General features: G+C 41.7%; 1 protein-coding gene across 7 annotated transcripts in view; it reads right to left on the reverse strand.

Moving 5' to 3' along the window:
• The window catches only part of VPS13D (vacuolar protein sorting 13 homolog D), a 282,625-nt gene that overhangs the window by 175,222 nt on the left and 82,208 nt on the right, over positions 1 to 25,195 (reverse strand). For all 7 annotated transcript variants that reach the window (XM_024252889.2, XM_024252903.2, XM_024252907.3 and 4 more), the window contains 11 exons: positions 25,014 to 25,126; positions 22,622 to 22,834; positions 18,573 to 18,838; positions 17,284 to 17,417; positions 14,947 to 15,102; positions 14,088 to 14,298; positions 13,077 to 13,151; positions 8,758 to 8,964; positions 6,702 to 6,791; positions 3,264 to 3,404; positions 816 to 938 (listed from right to left, as the gene is read on the reverse strand). In XM_024252889.2, coding sequence (XP_024108657.2) covers positions 816 to 938; positions 3,264 to 3,404; positions 6,702 to 6,791; positions 8,758 to 8,964; positions 13,077 to 13,151; positions 14,088 to 14,298; positions 14,947 to 15,102; positions 17,284 to 17,417; positions 18,573 to 18,838; positions 22,622 to 22,834; positions 25,014 to 25,126 — 1,729 coding nt within the window. The remainder of the gene's footprint in view (positions 1 to 815; positions 939 to 3,263; positions 3,405 to 6,701; positions 6,792 to 8,757; positions 8,965 to 13,076; positions 13,152 to 14,087; positions 14,299 to 14,946; positions 15,103 to 17,283; positions 17,418 to 18,572; positions 18,839 to 22,621; positions 22,835 to 25,013; positions 25,127 to 25,195) is intronic.

The following is a 25,195-nucleotide window of genomic DNA, read 5'->3' on the forward strand; positions in this document are numbered from 1 at the left end:
AGTACAATTACTTCATAGTCTAAGAACACCCATCTTCCCATGACACGTTTGCAGACCAGATGGAATATTTAAGTATTCATGAGCTATGTGAAGTCCAGCCAAGACTCCCCAAAGAAACCACATTGTAAGAGTTGGAGCTGAGTTGAATTTGGATGACAATGGCTTGTGGAACAACTAAGACCATGCAGTTGTCCATCACCATCTCCCCAGCTCTGAGGAAAACAGAGCTGGCGAGGCATTAAATAAGGAAAGAAAGCATCATCAATAGAGAGGCAAGCTGACTCCTCTTTCTTCAAGAGGCAGGGCATTCAATTCTTTTATACTTTATAAACAGCACAGGGCTCCCTTTTTAACAACTTTTTCCACATGGGCTCCTGCTAGCCCTTTTTTCAAGAATATGTCCAAACCCTCTATCTCTAGATTTAGAAGACCATTTTAGATGCTTTAAAAAATCTGGTCAAAAAAATCCAATCAATTAGAAAACCAATGTTTTGCAGAGTAAAACACAAACCACAGCTGATCCTGATGCATTCTCAGGTGCACCAGTTCATATGCATTATTACCAGGATTTAGGAATTACGTGTTGCAGATCTTTTCTCCCCCGCAAAGGTGGAATTACAGCCCACATTTATAAGTTCAGTAGTTCATGCCAGAAAACTGTCTCCTGCAAAGACTAAAACAGAACTATAGAAGATAGTCAGAATTTCCTGTAGGTTTTTCCACGCAGAATGATGGTTCCATTTGAATTTCTCAGTGAAGCATTGCTTTGTAGGTCAAAAGTGATTTAGTTAAATACATGTAGTGAAAACTCTTACTTTGTCCAAAACATGGAGGATCCACCGAAGAGCCCATCCAGTCTTCTGATTTAGCTGACTCTATTTCTTTGTCATCTTTACAGTAATCTGCCATCCATGATTCCTTGGTACTTACATACTGGTCTAGAAAGAATCCCCCAGAGATATTAAGAGAACTAAAAAAGATGGAGGGTTCAAGTCAAATAATTTCAATTCAGCAAAACAAGCTTTTATTGAGTGTCTCATTACATGCCTGGCCTGTGCTAGATTCCGAGAAAGTCTGTGCCCTGGAGAGCCTCACGCTCCATTCAAAGAGATTACCATGAACAGACAACTATCGCCACAAAACCCTATCATAATGTGAAAGACATTAAAGATGTGGATTCTCTTCAAACCAATCTATAGATTCAATAAAATCCCCATCAAAATACCCATAGGGCATTTTGTGGAATTTTAAAAGCTGAATCTAAAATTTATATGGAGGCCGGGCGCGGTGGCTCACACCTGTAATCTCAGCACTTTGGGAGGCTGAGGCAGGCGGATCACTTGAGTCCAAGAGTTTGAGGCCAGCCTGGCCCACATTGCAAAACCCCACCTCTACTAAAAATACAAAACTTATGTAGACGTGGTGGCGTGCACCTGTAGTCCCAGCTACTCAGTAGGCTGAGGCAGGACAATCGCTTGAACCTGGGAGGTGGAGGTTGCAGTGAGCTGAGATCATGCCACTGCACTCCAGAGGCTGAAATTCAGCGGACAATTCTCCACAAGTAGTTTTACTTCTGTGAGAGAATTACAATGAGGATAGCAGGTTAACAAAAATAATTACAGTGCACCACACCTAGATGAAGATCTTTTATACTAATTAAGACGTTATACTTTTGGAAGAAGAATTATTGGTTTCTGGTTTTCAATTACAACACTTGGCTACAGAAGTAATATTTATTTAAACACAGGAGGTCACAGCTACGTTTCTGGATTTCAGTATAGTATTTGGAATAAGGAATTGAAGGTGAAAAAACAAAACAAATTTTACCACTGACGAGAATGCCTTTTGGAAGATTTTTTGTTTGGTTGGTTGGTTTCTTACAGACAGGGTCTTGCTCTGTCTCCAAGGCTGGAGTACACTGGCACAATCATAGCTCACTGTAACTTTGAACTCCTGCACTCAAGTAATCCTTCCACCTCAGCCTCCTGAGTAGCTGGGACTACAGGCGCACGCCACTATGCCCAGCTAATTGTTTATTTTTGTAGAGACAAGGTCTCACAATTTTGCCTAGGCTGGTCTGGAACTTTTGGCCTCAAATGAGCTTCTCATCATGGCTTCTCGAAGAACTGGGATAACAGCCATGAGCCAATGTGCACGGCCAGAAGATATTCTTAAGAGACATATACTGTGCTCATCAGAAACACCAATAAGAACCTTTTAGGCAAGCTCTTGTTTACTGCAGCTTTTCAAAAGACTACCACAAACTTTCTCTAACCTTCTAGAGTAAGAGATGTTGTGAGAAACAATGTAGGAGTCAAAACAATACAGTTTAGAGAGATCACAGGGTCAACTTACTATTATCTAGGTGATATTAACAACTAGGCAAATTAGTGGATGAAATCTGATCATATAAAACAGTGGTTTTAAATTTGGGGGGTCAACAAACTTATGGTCTCATTTCACAATACATTCTTTCCATCCTACTCTGACATGCGTAAGGAAGTGGATATTCTAACAGCCTCAATCCAACATACACACCAAAGAAAGTTCACAATTTGCAATAGTATGTGTTATCGCTCAAAGATAAAGTATAGTAATTCCAAAATCAGATCAAGTAGATCAATAAATCAAACAATGAATGTGAGTTTTCACAGTGAAGGTACACACTACTTGATTGTATGATTATATTGCTTCCCTTTTAGATGGCAGAACTGTAACAATACAGCAGTTTTTATTCATGACATTGAATCCAGAGATGTACATTTCAGTGTTGCCAAAGACACTTTTAGATAACACACCACTAACCTGGCAACCCTTAAGCAAGTCATTTTCAGAGTTAGGTCAAAACGATAATGGGAAACAACAAAGGCAACTTATTCTACTATAAAGATATGGTCAAAATCACATCTTTTAAGAATTAGTCCATGAATAGCTTGAGCAAAGTTAATCTAAACTCACTTCCAGGACATTTAATAAACTCTAGTGACCACGCATTATGAGGAGAAAGTCCATCGCGGCCATTTATGTTTCCCAAGTAATCTAAGTTCTTGCTTAACCACTGATAGCATCATTATGGGATGCCAACGCTGGAGAAACAGGTTGAGAATGAAGAGGCCATTAGGGTTGATCAGGAAAGCAGTCAGGATGAAGAAGTGATGCCTGGTACAGGCCCAGGTATTTGCTAAACTAGGATTAATAGTCTTCCAGACTCAGAACTTAGATACAGAAAGGTATCAGTCTATGAAAGACAACTTTCTACTCACCAATTAGCACAGAAGTGATATTGATATCCAAACGAGGTTTGGCCTTGGCTTCTAGCTTCAGTCGAGGAGGATGGAGACGACTAGCTGCCTGCTGTTGCCAGGATACAGAGCATGGCCAAGGCTCAATAAATGGCTCCCAGCCTAAAAGAACACAGGAAATAAGACATCTGTTCAGCAGATATCAAGAGTTTATAGGGGAACACTGCTTGCAAATGTTCAGAAGGACAAACTGGAGCTTAATAGCTTTCTACTTCCAATTCAATTTCACAACAAAAGCACCAACCACCTTTAGCTACAGGTCACCCTACAGATGTCTGCGTTGTCTAGAAGACACAAGTGGAAAGGCATATATGTACCCCCACAATGGTCTTCCAGAGGTGGCAGGAAGGAGGGCAGGCAGTGTATGTGCCCTCTTCCACTAAAGAACAGGCAGGATGTGTTGAGACACTCAAGATGGAAAAAGAAGTCTCAGACTAAGATTGGAAAAATAATAAAGTGTCTTAAATAGCTATTAAATTTGATTCTCCTGGTTACAGGACAAATACATTGGTTGAATAAATAGGTACATATGAAGGCTCATTAACTTTTTCTTAAGATATGCACAAAGACTATATAAACAACATATAAAATAATACCACAAACACTTGTGTACTCACTATTCAACTTAAGAAATAGAAAATTACAAGTTTCTTTGAAGTCCCCAAGGGCCATTCCCTACCATCTCATTCCCCTCCTTCCCACCAACCCTCTCCCACCCAACTCCAGGTGACCATTCACTTGAATTTTTAGTTAATCATTTCCTTGCTCGTCTTTATAATTTTACCAAGCATATATACCTTTCTTAAAAACATATTAGACTGTCCTGTTTGTGATCTTTACATAAATGGAATCCCCATGCGCATTCTTTTTCAAGTTTCTATTCTTGCTCACCAATATGTCTTTGAGCATACTGTTGAGCATACTGCTACATCACATTGATGCAGGTCACCGTGGTACATTGTTTTCACTACTGAATATTAACATGCATTATAATGAATATATAATTTATTTATCCATTCTACTTCTGAAAGACATTCACTTGATTCCAGTTTTATTGCTATTGGAATACTACTATAAGCAGCCTTATATACATCTGCAGTTCACACAGGCAAGACAGTCTCTACGGTACAGACCTAGGAGCAACACATTGCTGGGTTGTTGAGTATGCTTACGCTCAAATTTAGCAGGTCATGCCAAATTGTTTTACCCAGTAGCGGTAGTACTGTATAGTTCTAATAGCAGGGACTATGGCTTATATCTTCCAATAATTAGTAGTGTCCCACTTAATTTTTGCTGATCTGTTGGGTGTGAAAAATGGTACATCACTGTGACTTAAAAGACTCAACTTTTCAAAGCCAATTAATTTTTAACAGATCTTTAAATAGACTCACACAATCAGCCATTGAACAAATCCAAATCAGTATGTAACACACAGTAGGTACATTAGTCTCCTTATACCATTTGACATTTAGTGACCTGAATGTGTTCATACAACTTTAAAAGTAAGCAATATTTGGCCTAAGAAAACAAATGATTCTCAGAAAAATAGCTCCCACACGCAAGAGTTTCTCTCAACTAGAAAGACTTGGGCCATTACTCTATTTTTTTTTTTTTTAAGACGGAGTCTCGCTCTGTCGCCTAGGCTGGAGTGCAGTGGCACAATCTTGGCTCACTGCAATCTCCACCTCCTGGGTTCACGCCATTCTCCTGCCTCAGCCTCCTGAGTAGCTGGGACTACAGGTGCCCACCACCACGCCCGGCTAATTTTTTGTATTTTTTTTTTTTAGTAGAGACGGGGTTTCATCGTGTTAGCCAGGATGGTCTCAATCTCCTGACCTCATGATCTGCCCACCTCGGCCTCCCAAAGTGCTGGGATTACATTCTAAAGTGAAACATTTTGAACAATGAAGAAATAAGGGTGTTAGCTTTAAGTGAGTCTGGTACAGAGGGAAAATGTTAACTAACATAAAATTAAATGTGATAAATACTCTAGAACACTCAGCAGCAGCACAACAAATCGAGGCTTAATTTCTTACTGAAATTAAAGGGAGCAGGTCGTCGGAGGTTTACACCTTGGACTGCCCAGCACTACTCTGCTTATTCTGTCCATGCCTACTACCAGTTCCGATGAGACCTTCTTTCAGCTCTCCTAAGGCAAAGTTCACTGCTCAAACCACTTGGCCCTAATATATTATGGCTTCTGAATTTCAACCTGTATGTTATAGGCTCTTACCTTGGTCTTTCAAATGGGAAGAAAGAAACCTGAAAATGCTTGCGATATTATTGAGGTTTACGTCTCCCAAAAAATAGCCTGCTCTGATCAGCAGTGGTTGTTTGTTTTTGTTGTTTTTAGGGAGTAGGTAGGGCAGAATATATAGTGTCACCGACTCAGTAGATTCTAATAAAACAAACGAACCCAGTGGGGAATGAAGGGACTAGAGGTTTAAAATGCTTGGCTGGGCGCAGTGGCTCACGCCTGTAATCCCAGCACTTTGGGAGGCTGAGGCAGGTGGATCAAGTGAGGTCAGGAGTTCGAGACCAGCCTGGCCAACGTGGTGAAACCCCATCTCTACTAAAAATACAAAACATTAGCTGGGCATGGTGGAAAGCGCCTGTAATCCCAGCTACTCGGGAGGTTGAGGCAGGGGAATCACTTGAACTTGGAGGCAGAAGTTGCAGTGAGCCGAGATCATGCCACTGCACTCCAGCCTGGATGACAAGAGTGAGACTCGGTCCCCCAAAAAAAAAAAAAGCTTGTGGGCATACATCTCCCTTGAAATTTAGCTACTCTCAGAGCCAAATAAATGATCATTTACTATTGAGCAATGGCATATTCTAGAATGAGCCAAACTGCAGGATCAAAAAAAATTAACTATAAAAACATCACTTTTTTAATTTTTTTTGAGACGGAGCCTTGCTCTGTCATGCAGGCTGGAGCGCACTGGTGTGATCTCAGCTCACTGCAACCTCCGCCTGCCAGGTTCAACTGATTCTCCTGCCTCAGCCTCCCAAGTAGCTGGGACTACAGGCGCCCACCACCATGCCCAGCTAGTTTTCGTATTTTTAGTAGAGACAGGGTTTTGCCATATTGGCCAGGCTGGTCTCGAACTCCTGACCTCAGGTGATCTGCCCTCCTCAGCCTCCCAAAGTGCTGGGATTACAGGTGTGAGCCACCACGTCCAGCTGAAAACATCTTTTTAGTTGCAACATATCAGATATGTTTTTAGCACAACAGAAAATCCTTATTTTCTGTGTTTATGCAGTCTACTTGCTTTTCATCTTTCCCTGTCCCACCCCACCCCTGCCCTTTCCTTCATGTAAAATTTACGTAGCAATAGGTCCAGGCAAACATTTAAATTTATTTTTTAAATCCCATGATAACATATGCTTTATACTGACCTGAAAGAGCACGGTTATAATAATCTCCAGAAAGGGTGAAGTGGGCATAGCCTTCAGGGCTAGTTCTTACACGCTGAAGAAAATTCAGACCTGCAATGAAAGCAAACCTTACTGCAGCGGCAGTAAGGCCAAAACTGCCTTTTGCCGATAAATGACATTAAAGAAACGTTAGAGCTAATACTCGCAAAGGAGAGCACACAACATTCTGATATTTTGTTCATCATGTATTTTTGTGCATCAATTTTTAAAAATATGGCACTGAGATATTATTTATCTCAATGACTGAGTTTTTTGGCACCCTCTTAAATTCTGTGCCTGAGGCAAGTACCTCATTTACCTTCCCACAGTGCCAGCCCTGGCACCCAGGTGTACCTGAAGCCTGTGGGAACATAAAAGATATTTCTGGCCAGGTACGGTGGCTCATGCCTGTAAATCCCAGCACTTTGAGAGGCCAAGGTGGGCAGATCATGAGGTCAGGAGATTGAGAACATCCTGGCCAACATGGTGAAACCCCATTTCTACTACAAATACAAAAATTGGCCGGGCGTGGTAGCGGGCACCTGTAATCCCAGTTATTTGGGAGGCTGAGGCAGGAGAATTGCTTGAACCCGGGAGGCGGAGGTTGCAGTGAGCCAAGATAGCGCCACTGCACTCCAGCCTGGCAACAAAGTGAGACTCCGTCTCAAAAAATAAAAATAAAAAATAAAAAAAAGACATTCTACCTGAATAATGACAAGAGGGCAGACTGATTAGAGAAGTCATGTTCTGATAAATATTAGCTCAAAATGTTAAGATTGCCATAGAAAAATAAGAAATCAACTAATTAGTCTCTGCAGAAAAGATATTCATGGAAACAGTCAAAATTCCAGTTGTCACTTTTAACCAAGTAGCCCTGGTGGTGCCCTAGAAGCTCAGGGAAAGGGCAAGCTCTGTAATGTGCAACAGGCCAGATTCAAGCCCCAGAAGCAAACTTTACTTGAAGGAAGAAGAGGCTGGCAAGATCGAAACAATGGAAAGTTAAAACTAAACAGAGTAGTGAGATTTTCATTTACTCTCCTCAAAACCTCAACCTCGCCGGGCGCAGTGGCTCATGCTTATAATCCCAGCACTTTGGGAGGCTGAGGCAGGCAGATCCCTGAGGTCGGGAGTTCGAGACCGGCCTGACCAACATGGAGAAACCCTGTCTCTACTAAAAATACAAAATTAGCCGGGCCTGGTGGCACATGCCTGTAATCCCGGCTACTCGGGGGACTGAAGCAGAAGAATCGCTTGAACCCGGGAGGCAGAGATTGTGGTGAGCCGAGATTGCACCACTGCACTCCAGCCTGGGCAACAAGAGTGAAACTCCGTCTCAAAAAAAAAAAAAAAGACCTCAACTTCACGTTGCTTGCAGTGATGCACTTAAGGATTAAGTACTCCCACCAGAAGTGATGGTGGGCCACTTTAATCCTAGCCACTCGGGAAGCAGGAGAACTGCTTGAGCCCATGAGTTTGAGACCAACCTTGGGCAACAAAACAAGACCTCCCCTTTGAGGTAAAAAAAAAAAAAGGATAGAGTACTCCTACTTTGGTCCCCACTCTAGCGAAGGACAGCTCACACATAAATAGCGTTTTACCCCTTACACGGCCCTGTGGTGGAGACTCAGAAGTGCACTTTCTAGTAAGATTCTTGATTTTGATTTTCAAGAGATAATACAACAGAACCATTATTGTCTGAGCTTATCTGTTAAATGCCTAGCAGTATTCACTACAATCTTTAGATACATAAAAAGATAAGAAAAATGGAGAGATCAGGAATTATTTAGCTAGAGATGTTAATACAATGGAAATTTTCTCAAAGACCATTCCTATTCCCAAGCTATAGGCTGAAGGCCACATATGGCAAATAAAAGTTTCTTTAAAATATACATAATGAAAAACATATGTAAAACTATTATCTAAATTTCACCCAAATGACTAAATAGAGTATGAATGACAAAAAAAGAAAAAGGCCCCATATAATTCAGCAATGGCTGAAAATATTCAAGATGAATCTGAAAACCAGGACGACACTCACGGGAAAAGGTGAGTTCAGCGAGAGGAACATCACAATCCATGCAGTCATCGATGAAACAGATGCACACACTCTCAGCTTTGATCTCCACGCCAGAGATCAATGGCGCTGCCACAGCCCCTGGGCTATCTCGGCTGGTGGAGGCCAAGGAAAGAGACTTCAGAGGTTCCGCATTCTTAAACAACCAACTTGCTGCCTTTTTCAATTGGCCTTCAAAGAAATTAAGAAGTGATCAGTTCTACCAGCTTCCACAGCTACCCTAGCCACTCACAGAGGAAATAGAGAAATAAAATTCTCTAGAGACCTACTGGGAAGCCAAGAGAGCCTTGATCCCAGAAGTATTCTTGGACTTAATAAAAAAGGAGGGTGGGGGTGGTGGGGGTGGGGGGTGGAAGGGAATCCCAGCATAATAATAATCCTGCTTTTAAGCAAACATTTTGTTGCACACCTTCCACTCAAATTTACCACACCTTTCATGATCTGGCCCAAAATGCCTCCAGGAAGCCATCCCTCTCTACCATGCCATCTGTTGAAGGAGAGGAGAGAAGAGGACAGGAGAGGATCCAGACACGGCGCCACTTGGTACCTAAGTACTTCATCTTCACTATGTAGTTTTGCAAATATATTGATGTGCTGTTTTGTAATTGTTCTCAAATATCTTACTTTGTGTATAATGTGTCTTCTCAATCAATCGCAAATGCCTTGAGAACAGAGAGCAATGCGAGAACTGCATGGGTGTAATATATAACCGTTACTAATCGCCTCTTGAATACAATCCGGTTGCTAAAGTCCCCCTCCTCCCAAAAAAAGAAAAGAGAAGCAATGCCACCCCATACTTGTAAGTCACCAGAGGCCAGTACCAGGGACAGTGTAAGTGACTGAGGGCATGGGCTCCAGAGCAAGATGGCCTGGCTTCAGGTCCTGTTCTGCCCTTACCAGCTGCTGGCTCTTGGGCAAGTTATTTGATCTCTTTGTGCCCCACAGCACCCACTTAAAAGGACTGACAGGAAGAGGGACGAATGAGTACATGGAAAGTTCTCAGAGTGAAGCCTGGCGTGTAATAAACATTATTTGCTATTATCTACATTACAGATAAACATTAGTTGCTATTATCATATTAATTACTGATGGAATTAAGTTTTATCTACTAAAGAAATAAAAATTACCGATCAGGTGCAGTGGCTCACACCTGTAATCCCAGCACTTTGGGAGGCCAAGGCGGACAGATCATGAAGTCAGGAGATTAAGACCATCCTGACCAACATGGTGAAACCCCGTCTCTACTAAAAATAACAAAAATTAGCTGGGCGTGGTGGCATGTGCCTGTAATCCCAGATACTTGGGAGGCTGAGACAGGAGAATCGCTTGCACCCGGGAGGCGGAGGTTGCAGGGAGCCAAGACTGCACCATTGCACTCCAGCTTGGGCAACAAGGGCAAAACTCTGCCTCAAAAAAAAAAAAAAAATTACCAAACAGAGGCCGAGCACAGTGGCTAATGCTTATAAGCCCAATGCTTTGGGAGGTTTAGGCAAGGGATCACTTTAGGTCAGGAATTTGAGATGAGCCTGGGCAACATAGCAAGACCCCGTCTCTACAAAAAATTTAAAAATTAGCCAGGTATGGTGGTGCATCCTGTAGTCCCAGCTACTCAGGAGGCTTAGGTGGGAGGATCATTTGAGGAGTTTGAGGCTAGAGTGAGCCCTGATCATTGCGCCACCACTACACTCCAGCCTGGGCAACAGAGCAAAACCCAGTATCTAAAATTTAAAAAAAAAAAAAAAATCCAAAAGGTTCTCAGAACTTTAAAAAAAAAAAAAAAAAAGGTGCTCGAATTGTTAAAGAAAGAGTAAAAAGCATAGGAAAAGTAAACATTAAGGGGTATAAAATTAATTAAACCAAAAACTAATGACTGGGTAAAACAAAACCAAGAACACATGAGAACTAGGTCTACCTTCATTTTTTTCAGAATCCAAAAGGTAAGTTAATGTAAACCAGTATGTCATGAAACAAGCCTTTTCACACATAAATTGGCTGGAATAACCCAGATACAATTTTTTTAGAAAAAGATTTGTCGATTCAAGAGCCCCAAAAAAGTTTTTAAAAAAGAAAAATTAAAAAAAAAAGAAAGAAATCAAGTAAAGAGCCTGAAAAATATATCTATACCCTTTGGTCTGGTATTTAAAATATAAATCACTCTACCAAGGATATACTTAAAAGACATAGACAAAAGTTCACACCAAAAAATGTTTACTATATAGAAGTGTGTATAATATTGAATAACAAGTAAAGAATGACTAAGTAAATTATAATATATCCTTAGAGTCAATGTAAAAAGATCAGTGTTGATAAATAATTTCAATGATGTGGGAAGATGCTGCTGATATATTAAGTATATCATAACAGAATTACAATCATAATTCAATAAAATATTTTTAAAAGACTATAAAATTGTATTGGCAACAGAATCTATCAGTACATTAAAAATGTAATGTGTACGTGTGTGTGTTGGATATACTGTCCACAGTAGGTAGAGAAGGAGAAAGAGGCCAGGTACAGTGGCTCATGCCTGTAATCTCAGCACTTTGGGAGGCCGAGGCAGGTGGATCACGAGGTCAGGAGTTCAATACCAGCCTGTACAAAAAAGGGAAATCCTGTCTCTACTAAAAATACAAAAATTAGCTGGGCATGGTGGCGGGCACCTGTAATCCCAGCTACTCAGAAGGCTGAGGCAGGAGTATCACTTGAACCTGGGAGGCGGAGGTTGCAGTGAGCCAAGATCACGCCACTGCGCTCCAGCCTGGGCAAGACAGGGAGGCTCTGTCTCAAAGAAAAAAAAAAGAGAAGTAGAAAGAGAGAAAGTGCACACAAGTGTAAAGACTGGAAAGGAGGCTGAGGCAGGAGGATTGCTTGAGCCCAGGAGTTGGAGGCTGCAGTGAGCTATGACTGCACCACAGCTATGATTGCATTCCAGCCTGGGCAACAGAGTGAGACCTTGTCTCTTAAAAAAAGGGGAAAAAAAAGATGAAAGGAAATGCAGCCTGTGCTGTACTTCTCTTTTTGAAGAGAAACGGAAACATGGAGATGGAAAGGAAGTGAGATGGAGTAGAAAGAACACAGACTTAGGAGGCAGGTAGACCTGGCTTTAAGTCCATCGTAGGGGACTAAGATGTGACCTCAAACAAGTTTACTTAAGAAGTTTTACCTAACCAATCTGAGCTGGTTTCCTCATTTCAAGTGGGAATAATAATGTCTGCCTCCAAGGGCTGTGAAGAGGATGCAAAAAGAAAACACAAAGACAGGCATACAGGACTTCAATAAATGGTCATAATTATCAATATCACCACCATTAGCATAACCACTAGTAACAGTGGTTAACATTTATAGAGCACTTACTGTGTGCTAGCACTTTCTTAGTGCTTTGCATATAGTCATTTACTTACATGAAATCTCTGAGGGAGGCAGCCTCTTATCTTCTTTCTACAGATAAGGAAGCACTGGTTCACAGAGGTTAAAGCCACTTCCCAAAGTCATTAATAGGTAGTGGCAGAGAGTAAGGATCTGAACCCAGTCAGCCAGCTCCAGAGTCCCTTTTTCTTTTTGAGACAGAGTCTCACTCTGTTGCCTAGGCTATAGTGCAGGGGCATGATCTTGGCTCACTGTAACCTCCGCCTCCCAGGTTCAAGCGATTCTCCTGCCTCAGCCTCCTGAGTAGCTGGATTACAGGCAAAAGCCACCATGCCAGCTAATTTTGTATTTTTAGTAGAGACGGGGTTTCGCCATGTTGGTCAGGCTGGTCTTGAACTCCTGACCTCAGGCGATCCATCTGCCTCTGCTCCCAGAGTGTTGGGATTATAGGCATGAGCCACCGCATCCGGCCTCAGAACCCAAATTCTTATCCACTACTAAAGACTGCTGCCTGTCATCCCAGCATTTTGGGAGGCCAAAGCGGGCAGATCACTTGAAGTCAGGAGTTCGAGACCAGTCTGGCCAACATGGTGAAACCCCGTCTCTACTAAAAATACAAAAATTACCTAGGTGTGGTGACGCATGCCTAAAACCCCAGGTACTCAGGAGGCTGAGGCAGGAGAATGGCTTGAACTAGGGAGGTGGAGGTTGCAGTGAGCTGAGGTGGCACCACTACACTCCAGCCTGGGTGACGTTATTATTACTGACCTAAGATGATATGCAGTCCAGAGAAGACACATAAAGGGTCCTCCAAACACACTCAGCTCTCTAAGTCGCCTTGTGGAAGTAAGAGAGGAAATGTGAAGGAAGCATATCATCAAGATAAACAATGGGTAACAGAACCCTGTTCAAATTACCTTGACACACCAAAAGAGCTTTGCGACAATCATCCATGCTGAATCCCAGCTCCTGCAGCCTAGCCAGCTGTAACTCTAGGAAACAAATAGCATAAAATTTTCATAAATAATTTTATGTAAATTAATCTACAAACTAATTTTAGAAAAAAAGAAAAGAAATTTTAAAACCCGTGACTAAAATATTTCATTTCTCTAAGCAAAACTGGACTCCTAATTGGAGAATTCTATCAAGTGTACCCTGAAATCTTTGAGTCTTTTCCTCATATTGACTGTGTTTTTAAAGTGGTGTCTTGGCCAGGAATTGGGGTGGGGGGGAAGGTCTATTTCGCATCTGACCCCTACATTTCCCCCTGACTGTGTTTTAAACAGCTTAAAATTAGAAGTGGGCACAGTGGCTCACACCAGTAATCCCAATACTTTGGGAGGCTAAGGCAGGGGGACTACTTGAGACCAGGAACTCAAGACCAGCCTGGGCAAAATAGCAAGACCCCGTCTCTACAAAAAAATGTTAAAAATTAGTGAGGCATGATGGCACACACCTATAGTCCCTCCCAGCTACTCAGGAGGGTGAGGAGGGAAGATAGCTTGGGCCCAGGAGTTTGAGACTGCAATAAGCTATGATCACACCACTGCTCTCCAACCTGGGTGACAGAGCAAGACCCTGTCTCAAAATAAACCAATAAATTAATAATAAAAGCTTAAAAATAAAACTTAGTGTTACTCATATAACTTCAGAGGAGAACTCTCAAAGCTTAAAACTCAACTTTGGCATTATCCAGGTAACTCTGGAAAAAACTGAAAGAGGAAAAATAGTGGAGTAGTTGGTTAGGGATGTTTTGTTTGTTTTTAAATTTTAAAAAATGAGAGAGTCATACTTAGGACTTACAGTCATACTTAACCTACGACATACAATTAAACTCTACAATTTAATTGTGCAAAAGAAAATTTTAAGAGTCAAAAAGAAGAAGCGTTATTAGCAAGACTGAGTGGGTTTTATAGTTAAACACCTACCCAAGACAGGATCTAAGGTGTGTCTTGTCCCTTCTCTGATTTCCTCTCCAACGCGAGATGCACCTGGAAGGTAAGTGCCAATGGAGTCTGACTCCAGGGCCACTGAGTCTGGCACTGCAGCATTAGCTTGCTCTGGGATGGATTTTGCAATGGCAAGAAACAGCTGAACATCATTATAGGAGAGTCTGATATCCAGGGCTTGTAACTGAATCTAACAAAATGTAAAAAAAGGTAGCAATTTTTTAAAGCTGCATTGGTTTTGCATCCATATCTCTTACAGATGTAATTCCTATTTTTTGTCTTACTCAAGATTCATATTCCTACCTATGCTGAGTTCTGCTTTCTATAAGCATCTATAGAACTTCAAGATTATATGAGACAACTCAGGACTTTTATCCTCCCCAAGACTGTAGGATCTTCTAGGACAGAAACAATGCCATATTTGTTTTGTATTTGCTGAAGTAACTAAGAGGTTGTTGATGGCCGGGCGTGGTGGCTCATGCCTGTAATCCCAGCACTTTGGGAGGCCAAGGCGGGCAGATCACGAGGTCAGATCGAGACCATCCCTGTCTCTACTAAAAATACAAAAAGTTAGCTGGGTGTGGTGGTGGGCGCCTGTAGTCCCAGCTACTCGGGAGGCTGAGGCAGGAGAATGGCATGAACCCAGGAGGCGGAGCTTGCAGTGAGCCGAGATCGCACCACTGCACTCCAGCCTGCGCAACAGAGCAAGACTCCATCTCAAAAAACAAAACAAAACAAAACAAAAGAAGAGGTTGTTGGGCTCAGAGTAAATAAGAGTGCCTGCATAGGGCAGTGTTTGAGAGCATATCAACGTATTGCACAGATTTTGCATCATTACCTCCAGGACAGGTGGGAAATCTTCACTATTGAATGCATCCATCAATCCTGAACTATTTTGATAAGAAGAATTCCCCACCAACTCCACTTGAATTTGTACGGGATCCACAATTGAAAGAGCTGTATCATGCTCATTCCCTAGTCGGCATGAAAACACCTAGAGAATGAAATGCGATATGGCGAGAATTACTGTCTGATTTAGGAAGGGTCCAACTACCAGCACAAAGAGGCTATCTCAGAAGCAGTCAGCCATGTGTTATCATAAGACCCATAACAACTGCTGAAATAAATGCTGTGAAGAGTGAGGCCCCCCACCGCTGCTAAGAGCACAGGCAGTGGTTCACCCAGAGGAAAAGGCAGTTTAGCAATACATCCCGAAAGCCTTACAAATCTCACACCCTTCGATCCAGTAATCCTACTTCTCTCTAGGAACTAGCAAAAAAAAAAAAAAAAAAAAAATTCACTAAACCATTATTTAATAGTTAAAAAAAATTAAGAGCAGCCAAGGTTATATCACATCTACTCAATGGAGTATTTGCGGCCATTTAAAAATGACAAAAAAGACCATATGGATTTTAAGAAGACAGTTACAACACAGACTATGTGAAAATACAACCCAAAATAATGTTACTCCCCAACTTTAAGGAAAGAAACACACCAAAATAACCTATCAGAAATCATATATGATTATTTTCCCTCCCCATAGCTTCATAATTAAAAATAAATATATTATTAAAGCTGGGTGATAGGTATATATGGAGTTCATTATATTATTCTGTTTACTTTGTATATGTTTGAAATGTTCTATAATAAAAGGTTAAAAAATAAATACATTCACTGGGAGAGAGAAAGAAGGGAGAGAGGGAGAAAGGACTTCAGTTCTAGGACCAAATAATTTTGCATGCTCAGGAAGAGCACAGAGGAAAGAAAAGAGCAATCATTTGGGTCCTTCTTACCCTCTTCACCCCCTCCACCACCTTTTTGGGACCTATCCTAGTGCTGTGAAAAACATATGACACCAAGGTCCTTTGCCATATTCAAAATTCATACTTTATAAATTCTCCCCCGATGATTTATCAAGCTGGTCTTAAAATTCAGATCCAATTGTGCTGCCTCAAAGGCAGGACCAAAAGGAGTTTCCAGTGATCTCAAATATTTTGCCATGTAGTTGTCCTAAGACTTCAGAGTAGAAAAGTTTCATTTTCCTTTTTCCTTCAGGGGTTTCTGCTACACAAAACCCAATTGCACCTGACAGTTCATTAATCAATCAGCAACATTCTCCATTCAAAGCTAGTATTGCGGCGGCTTGGAAGGCAGATGAATTGCAATTTCATGATCACATCACACCAGCATGCAAATCCTTCCTCTCAAATGGAGGTTTCTTTATAAGACAGAAACAAGCGGTCAAGAAGTAGAGTCCCTACAGGCCTTATTCCACTATGTTTGTCTCAAAACCATAAACCATATACTCCTAACAGTGAAAATAAGTTTTATTCCTTCAAACTTTGAGCAATACCACTGGAAAGAAAAGGGCATGAAAAGGTCAATCGTAAAGCAAAAGGAACCCTGACCAAATATCCTAACAGTATGGCATGGGGAATGTGAGCTGAGATGAGACAAGTACAAACATCTGACAGAAACAAGAACCTGCCACGGTTCCCCTTCTGTCTCCACACCCCATGGCTTAACAAGACACAAAGCACTTTTAGCCTAATATTGCATAATGACATTTTCGAGCTACAAAGGCCACTCCAGCACAAATTATCTTCTTCACGAGATGACATGAGAGCCTAAAGCACCACTATTATCCATGCGCTCCTTTCAGCCAGGCAGGACTCTGCAGAGCTGCCCTTTTATGGATCGGGTATTCCTGAAAGGATAACATATAAGATCCTTAGCACTTTGTATAAATAGGTTTCCCTTCCCAAAGCCCTAGCTCTTCACAGGGCTGCACTCCAGGTGAGGAGAGGGATGCAGGGGAAATGAGACCCACGGCCTCACCTTCATGGACGAGGTCTGCAGAACAAGAGGGCACAACAAGGTGCCTGACAGGGCAGTGGGGACTGGAAAGGTCTCCTTGAACTTCTTGAGGAAGAAAGGGTGTAAGAGAAAGAGGCAAATGCCCTCTGCATATTTATAGCCTAACACTGGGAGACTGAATTCATGTATTAGAATAGCCAGGTAGATTTGGGGAGAAAACAAAGAGGAGAAGAGGGCAAGGGTTTTCCAATTTCATGAATTACTTTCCCTAATGAAAGTTTAAGAGGTAAAATTCTCTTCCAGACGCTTTTCTCGTGAGCCAACACGCAGTGCCGTGATCAACACATAGACTTCTTACCTCGATGCCAAACAAACTTCCTGAAAAGGGGCGATCAACAAACCGGGGCTTATAGGTGAGCACTGTGGTGCCTTTCAGAATAATGGCATTGGTGTCAAAGCAGGACACATCTTCAACGACCACAAACTCCGTACCTGGAAAGGACAATATCGTCAATCAAGCCAGAGCTGGAAAGCTGGAAAACACCAGGCTGTTGCAAACGAGGCACCGCATTTCCACCAGGCAACAACATGAACCAGTAAGATTTTTCTCCAAAATGTCTGCTGACATTTACTAACACTGTCATCCTGAACCAACACTCTGCATCTGGCCACATGCAGCTGAACCAACAGAGCTCTGCAGCAGCAGGAAAGACTGGGATGTGATTCCTCTCTTTAGAATATTTCTAAACTAGATAGAGAAACTGCACCCCAGTCCTCCTGGGAGGCCTAGGAGATATTCAGAAGTTCACAAAATCATCCTTTCTCTAAGTGATGACCTGATTGAAAATTCCAGGAAGAAGACTCAGGTACTAATGCTGGTCAGGCACTATGCATCTAAGTAGCTATTTACAAGACTGTTTACAAAGAACACAGACCAATTTATATCGAGATTTTTGAAATCAGTAAGTTTTCAACTTATTTATATATATTTAACAGTAAATTCACTCTGCTTTAAACTATGTTTTTATCAAAAACCATATATAGATCAAGCTTGTAACTGAACTCATGTAAAACGCATTGTGCCAGCCAGCTTCATCAAAATCATTGAGAAGCAGGTACAGGTATCAGAAACATAATAATAAATACACAAATACATATAGATGCACTAGATGAGTTTGCTAGTCAACAAAAGCCATAGTAAATCCATCTATACAAAGAAAAATATTCTTTTTGTAATGAAAATAAAAATCTCCTCACTTACTTATCTTCAAAACTGAGGTTTTCACATACGAAACTTGCCTAAACTCCATAAAGCACATCTGTTAGGGCCCTAAAGATCAAACGGCAAATTGCAGACAGACTGTACACTGGAAAAAAAAGACCGCTGCCCAGGCGGGTGCTTGGGCCAGGCACAAGCACTAGGCAGGCAGGGGACAGGGACAAGCGACCCTGCAGCCTTCCGTGGGCCAGGCAGCTCCCACCTGAAAATGGAGGCCAAGACCTCTGATGCTTGCAGGTCTGTAAAAGAGGCAAATGTGTAAGTGCTCATGTAAAAAATGGGAGGCAAAAGAGCAATCATCCTGTAAGGCAGATATTGAGCCTAACATCCAAAGTAAACACCAATGAATCACACCGACATATAATCACCTGTTACATTGACCTTGACCTCCAGGTGCCTTTCATTGGACACAGGAAGGGAAGACCGCTTGGTAACTACTCCACTCTTCACAGTTTTGGGAACTATAGCAGATTCGCTGCTAGAGTTACGATGGCGAGAAGGAGTAACATGATTTCGTTTCTTAATATCACTGGGAGTGTGGAGAAAATCATGGACTAACAGTAGCCAGTCAAATATGAGAAACACACGGAGATTGTTGAGAACTACTGTAAAGCAGGAGGAATCCTTGGTAGATCTATAAAAAGAAGACAGGAGAAAATAAATTGGAAAAAAGAAACTTGGTTATTTCAATAACCTGCAAATGTACTGCTCGGTTTTGGCAGGTGGTATTCCAGTATTTTCCAAACTGCCTGCTTTGAGTATCAGTAAACTTTGAACACTGGTTGAATAACATATTCAGTGTATTACTGGTTTAATAACACATTCAGTGTATTACTGGTTTAATAACACATTCAGTGTAATAAGTTCATTATATTTTTAAACAACAAGGAACATTTTATAAGAAAGCAGCATAGATAATATAGCTCAGTGGTTCTCAATCAGATGGTTTTGCTCCCCTGAAGACATTATTTTCTTTTTTTTTTTTTTTTTTTTTTTTTTAGAGACAGGGTCACACTCTGTTGCCCAGACTGGAATGCAGTGGCACGATCATAGCTCACTGTAACTTCAAACTCCTGGGATCAAGTGATCCTCCTGCCTCAGCTTACCAAAGTGCTGGGATTACAGGTGTGGACCACTGCACCTGGCCCTTGGAGACATTTTTTATTCACATTTCAATTGCAATTGCAACTAGAGGGGGTTGCTATTGCTATCTAGTATAGGTAGAGGCCAGGGATGCTGTTAACTATCCCACAATGTACAGGACAGCCCCATATAAGGAATTATCTGACCCAAAACGTCAATAGTGCTAAGGTCAAGAAATTCTGGTACGGTAAAGAGCACAGGCTTTGAAGTCAGAGACGCAAACTTAAATACTGCCATTTACGAGCTGTCTTATCTTATGAAAGTCGCCTACCTTCTCTCAGCCTGTTTCCCCACTTATAAAATGAAGAATATTAATATGATAAGAAATAAAGCACCAAGCACATAGCAGGCATTTGATAAATGTCACTTTCTTTCCCTATGGGCTATTTCAAGAAGATCAGTGAGGCACTCCTTCTTTGACATCTAGGATCACTTCTTTATAAATAATACCAAATTTACACACACTAGTACTAGACTGCTTCTCTAGCTGAAATTGACCTGACAGCCCACATCTTTTGGCCCAAGGAGAACAAGTAAGATGACATTTACCAGGGATAAATGTCCCCTAAGTAACCTAGAGGTAGAGTTGGGGTGGGGGTGGGGGGACAAGTTGCCATTACTCCAAAGTCTACATTTGATGTGAAAACCCAGCGAGGACTCTCAGGCCTGACCTCAAACCATGATGCAGTCAGGGGCTTCATCCAGGCCCTATTAGTACATCAGCAGGCCCGGCCTACTAATGGATAGGCCTCAGATGAGTAGGACAAGAGAAACAGGGGCTGGAGCACTTAAATGGGGTTTTCTGGGTTGAACTTGGTTCCGTAAGCCCAAAAGAGACTCTGGGGTTGTAGCTACTACATGTACCTGGTTCCCTGACCTAAAAGGTATTCCTATGTGGGAAAACCTAACTTGGAAATATTTCTAAGGCTGGTTTCTCTGCTCCTCATTTCCCCTAAACCTGGCTCACTGCCTCTAGTAAAAGGGCATCATGATGCACGGCTCCTTCTTACAGACACAGCATTTTTCACAGAAACACTCTACTCTTTTGTAATGGAGAAAAAATGTTGCCCTCAGTAAAATTTTTCCACCCCATTCTGAACATAGATTGTCAGAGTTCTGTATTTAACTGGAAAGTCACAGTGTGTTGGATCCCTTTTCTGGAAAATATTTCAAGCCTTTAAACACTGTGAAGTGATTTATATTTGACACACAAGATCCCAACAGAAGAGTAATTCTTCTTCAGACACGAAAGGCGTTCAAAAATTCCCATCAAAAGAACACTTCACTCCTCTCGCTAACAATAGTATTTCTGTTAGCAAGAGCCAAGGTAAGCCTTTATTATTTGACTCCAATTATACACCTATAATACACAAATATTTCCAGGCTCCCTATATATTAAAAATATGATAAGAAGGAGACAACTACCTGACAGTCTAGGAAGCCAGATCAATAATAATAAAGTAAACTCAAAAAGAAATGTTTCCCGGCCGGGCACGGTGGCTCACGCCTGTAATCCCAGCACTCTGGGAGGCTGAGGCGGGCAGATCACAAGGTCAGGAGTTTGAGACCAGCCTGGCCAATATGGTAAAACCCCGTTTCTACTAAAAATACAAAAATTAGCCAGGTATGGTGGCAGGAGCCTGTAGTCCCAGCTACTCAGGAGGCTGAGACAGGAGAATCACTTGAACCCAGGAGGCGGAGGTTGCAGTGAACTGAGATCGTGCCACTGCACTCCAGCCTAGGCGACAGAATGAGACTACGTCTCAAAAAAAAAAAAAAGAAATGTTTCTCCAGATGGACCAAACAGATGCCAGCCTCTTGTTCAAAGGAAACATCTTCAACCAAATGAAAGGCAAAATGGGACCATTTTATCACATGACTGCAATCAGCCCAATGACGAGACACCTGATAGGTCCAAAGACTGTTAGAAACGTCATGGGCTTTAACATCACACACCCAGGTTTGAGCTCTGATTTCTTGACCTACGAGCTGTGTGACCTTAGAAGAGTGAACTAACCCTTCTCCAAGTTTCTAACTTGGAAACTGCAAAATGAGGAAGAAGTCACCCCCTATGCAGACTTGTCAGGATTACACTGAGCATAGCTAAAGTGCCTGGCTCATGGCAGGGCCCAATAAGAGGCAATTAGGATTCCTACTCCTGAAATTTTAAAGTTCATAAAAAAGTGTAAATGTCTACTCTGCTAGACTTCCTAAAGGCATATGGAGAAATCATGACCTCTCTCGAAAAACAAAACAAAACCTAAACCCTGGGGAATTCTGAACAGCACATTGAAATGTCAGGCATACAGAAACATGTAAGAATAATCCTGATGACTTTTTGTTCTGTTTTTTGCTTAACCACAAAGTTTTTCACAATCTTTTTACTTAGTGGTTTATACTTACAACATGTCTGATGACATGAAGCACTAACAGAAAGGAGGGTCTCCTTTTTGGGTTTTCATTGAAAGACTTCTTTAGATCAGGCCTAATTTTTCAGTTTTAAGGTCTATGTTCAGCCATAACATCAGCAAATGGTATATCATAAAACAACACATTATATCAGCAATAACAATGACAGCTGCCAACTGTGCCAAGCAATATGCCAGAATTACTTTATTACCTCTACCCCATGAGGTGGGTATAGGTAATTTTCTATTTTATATAAGAGGAAGTTGAGGCTCAAAAGGGCTAAACAACTTGTCTGAGGACACACAGCTAGATAATGGGAGAGCAAGGTTTTCAGCCCAGATCTGTCTGATTCCAAACTATATGTTCTTTCTACATACAACACTGCCTCCCATAATACCAGAAAGAAAAATATAACCTAATTCAAAAAGGTAAAAACTATGTATACATGGATAATGAGTCAGTAAGACTTGAATAAATGGGTAATTCAAGTCATACCCACCTTCCTTCCATTATTTGTAAAGACCAAAAGTCTCTTTATTTTTTTCCTTAAACCAGCATAATTTCTTCCTTCTCCAAGCCACTTTACAAATTAAAACAGTCTATAGCTTACAAGGAGATTGATTTTGAGACTCAATTCTTAACTACTTTATTTTTAAAGGCAACAGAGACATCTTTTGGCCAATAAATGAAACTGCAAGATTATAGGAATAATACATTAATATACAGCACACTGCACTGATTAAGCCATTATCTATTTATCTGTCTAGTCATTCCTTGGTTTTTTGATGTTCTAAAGCCAACAAAGACTTGACCCAAAAGGGAATGTCTCCATAAAGAAAGGCAGAGAAGGGTCTGGACCTGCTACCTGAAATGTAGTTCAATCTGAATGGCCCCTTGGGCGGTGCTGCTGTTCCTGGCAGGCTGGAAGATGCAGCTGAACACGTTGGCCATGCCAGGGCTGGTCTTCTGCCCAGCAAAACGCGTGTCAAAAGCCACCATGGAATGGGCAACCAAGTTAACGGACTTGGTTTGGTTGGAAAAACTTTCATAGAGCAGTTTGCATTTCTTGAAGTCAAATCTATAAAAGAGAAAAGAAAGCAGGCAAGATGTGAAACACAACTCTTCCATTCTACAAAAGTATATAAGTTCGAGATAACAAGAACAAAATCAAAAATATATCTAAGTCCCATAAGGAGAATAACTTTCATTCTGAGTTTTCTTGTTGATTCTGTTAATAGACTCCTCAAAATGGAGTTAGTGTCACTGTGCCTTGGATCTTACTTTTCCAGTTCCAAAGAGATGATCTTGTTCGTAGGAACGGCATGAGAAGTAACAATACCACATGTTTAACATATTCTGAATCCGTTATCATTCCCATGACCCATCAGAAGTCTAAGAAGGCTGTATATCCCCAAAGGATGTCAAGGGTCCCTCTGGGCCTTCATCTGTCAGCTTCTAGCTTGCCTGGATGTTTCACTCTCCAGGGTCTGTCCAACTGTTTATGTGAAACTGTTATAGTGTACTGGGAACAAATAATACTCTTCACACGGAGAATAATTCAACTAATCTACCAACAGGAAATGCATTTGAAACCATCGTTTTTTCATAACAGAGAAAGTTGCAATAAGGAATTCATAATTACTCAGTACCATTATGACAATACATACAGAATTATTCCATATTGAGAAAAACTAAGGGCATAGCCAATCATCACAGAAAATTGCTGGGTGAGGTGGCTCATGCCTGTAGTCCCAGCTACTTGGGGGGCTGAGGTGGGAGGATCAGTTGAGCCAGGGATGTGGAAGTTGCAGTGAGCCGAGATGGCACCACTGCAGTCCCGCCTGGGCAACAGAGAGAGATTCTGTCTTAAAAAAAAAAAAAGGAAGGAATAAAATTGCTGGCTCACAAGAGCACCAACGTGGGACCACAGTTTCAGTATGCAATGCTCGCATCAGCTGAGTTAGGTACAGACCATGGCGGACTTTCAACAGAAAGACTAACTAGAAGACAGAGTGCTTCAGCAGGGAATTACTGGCCTTGAAGTCTTGTTTTCAAATGCCAAACCACTTTCCCAGTCATACGACCTTAAGCTAGTCAGAAACTCTATCTGGAAAAGAGTGATGTACGCCCAGCTTACAGGGCTGATAAGAGATCAAAATGAAAAGGTTATTAAGTGTGAAACGTACTCTTTAAAATTCCACACCAGTAATCACGAATCCATACATCTACACTGACTAAGGAAGTGACAGAAATAAGCGAAGTACTAGGTAACCATATGCCCCATTTCAAGGGAGCAACTGCTACTCCGCTTTCAGATGCTTCCAAGTGAGAACATGGACCTAGTATTGCCAAAGCTTCCGGTTTTTCAAAAGAAGCTAAATACAAACCTTTTATATAAAATCCCGCAACTTTTTGGGGCGGGGGGGACCAGGTTTCAGCTGTCGCCTAGGCTGGAGTGCAGTGGTGTGATCATGGCTCACTGCAGTCTCAATCTCCTCGTTCAAGTGATCCTCTCACCTTAACGCCTTGAGTAGCTGGGACTACAGGCATGCACCACCATGCGCAGCTAGTTTTTTAATTTTTTGTAGAGACAGGGTCTCTCACTATGTTGCCCAGGCCAGTCTGGAATTCCTGGCCTCACGCAGTCCTCCTGCCTCGGCTTCCCAAAGTGCTAGGATTACAGGCCTGAGCCACTGCGCCTAGCCCCTAACTTTGAAAATGTTGGCCAGCGAGGCATCAATGCTGCACATCAAGTGGTTCTGCATCTCCCACCCCGTAATTACTCAGACACACAGCAAGACAGGACTTTCTGACTCCATCACCCTGTGTGGGACCACGTTTTAGCTCCACGAAGTCTGCCAGAGCATTTAGTTGCCATTCAAGACCATTCAGAGCTCATTTTTCTCTCGGGCACATCAAAACACTAGCCGCTCTGTCACCCTAAGTGACTATAATGAGCAGAGCAGCCTGAGACCCACGATGGTCACAGAGTATGAGGGAGAAAAAGATCTTCACTGTTTTAAGTCACTGATACTTTGGGGTTGTCTGTTATTACAGCATAACCTAACCTATGTTGACTGATAGAGCATGAATCTAAACTTTTCAAAAGCACTGTGTAGATCAACCAAAAGACACTCTGCAGACAACATTCCATCTGTGGGCCACCACTCTGCAACCTCTGCTCTGTGTCAATGCAAAAACATGTATATTATTTGGATACTGTTACTAACAGTATAATAATATAATGAAAGGCATACCTGGCTAGGGATCCAGCACCTTCTTTTCTTTTTGGATCTTTAAGCTCCAGACTTACATTCACCATATCAATGAGGAAGCACATGCAGGTGTACACTTCTCCACTCAGGACAGTCTACAAAAGGAAAATGCCCGTCAATCCACAGCTGATGATGCCATCCTAAAAATAGGTTCACACGCCAAG

Source organism: Pongo abelii, chromosome 1 (assembly GCF_028885655.2).
Source record: "Pongo abelii isolate AG06213 chromosome 1, NHGRI_mPonAbe1-v2.0_pri, whole genome shotgun sequence".
Lineage (NCBI taxonomy): Eukaryota > Metazoa > Chordata > Mammalia > Primates > Hominidae > Pongo > Pongo abelii.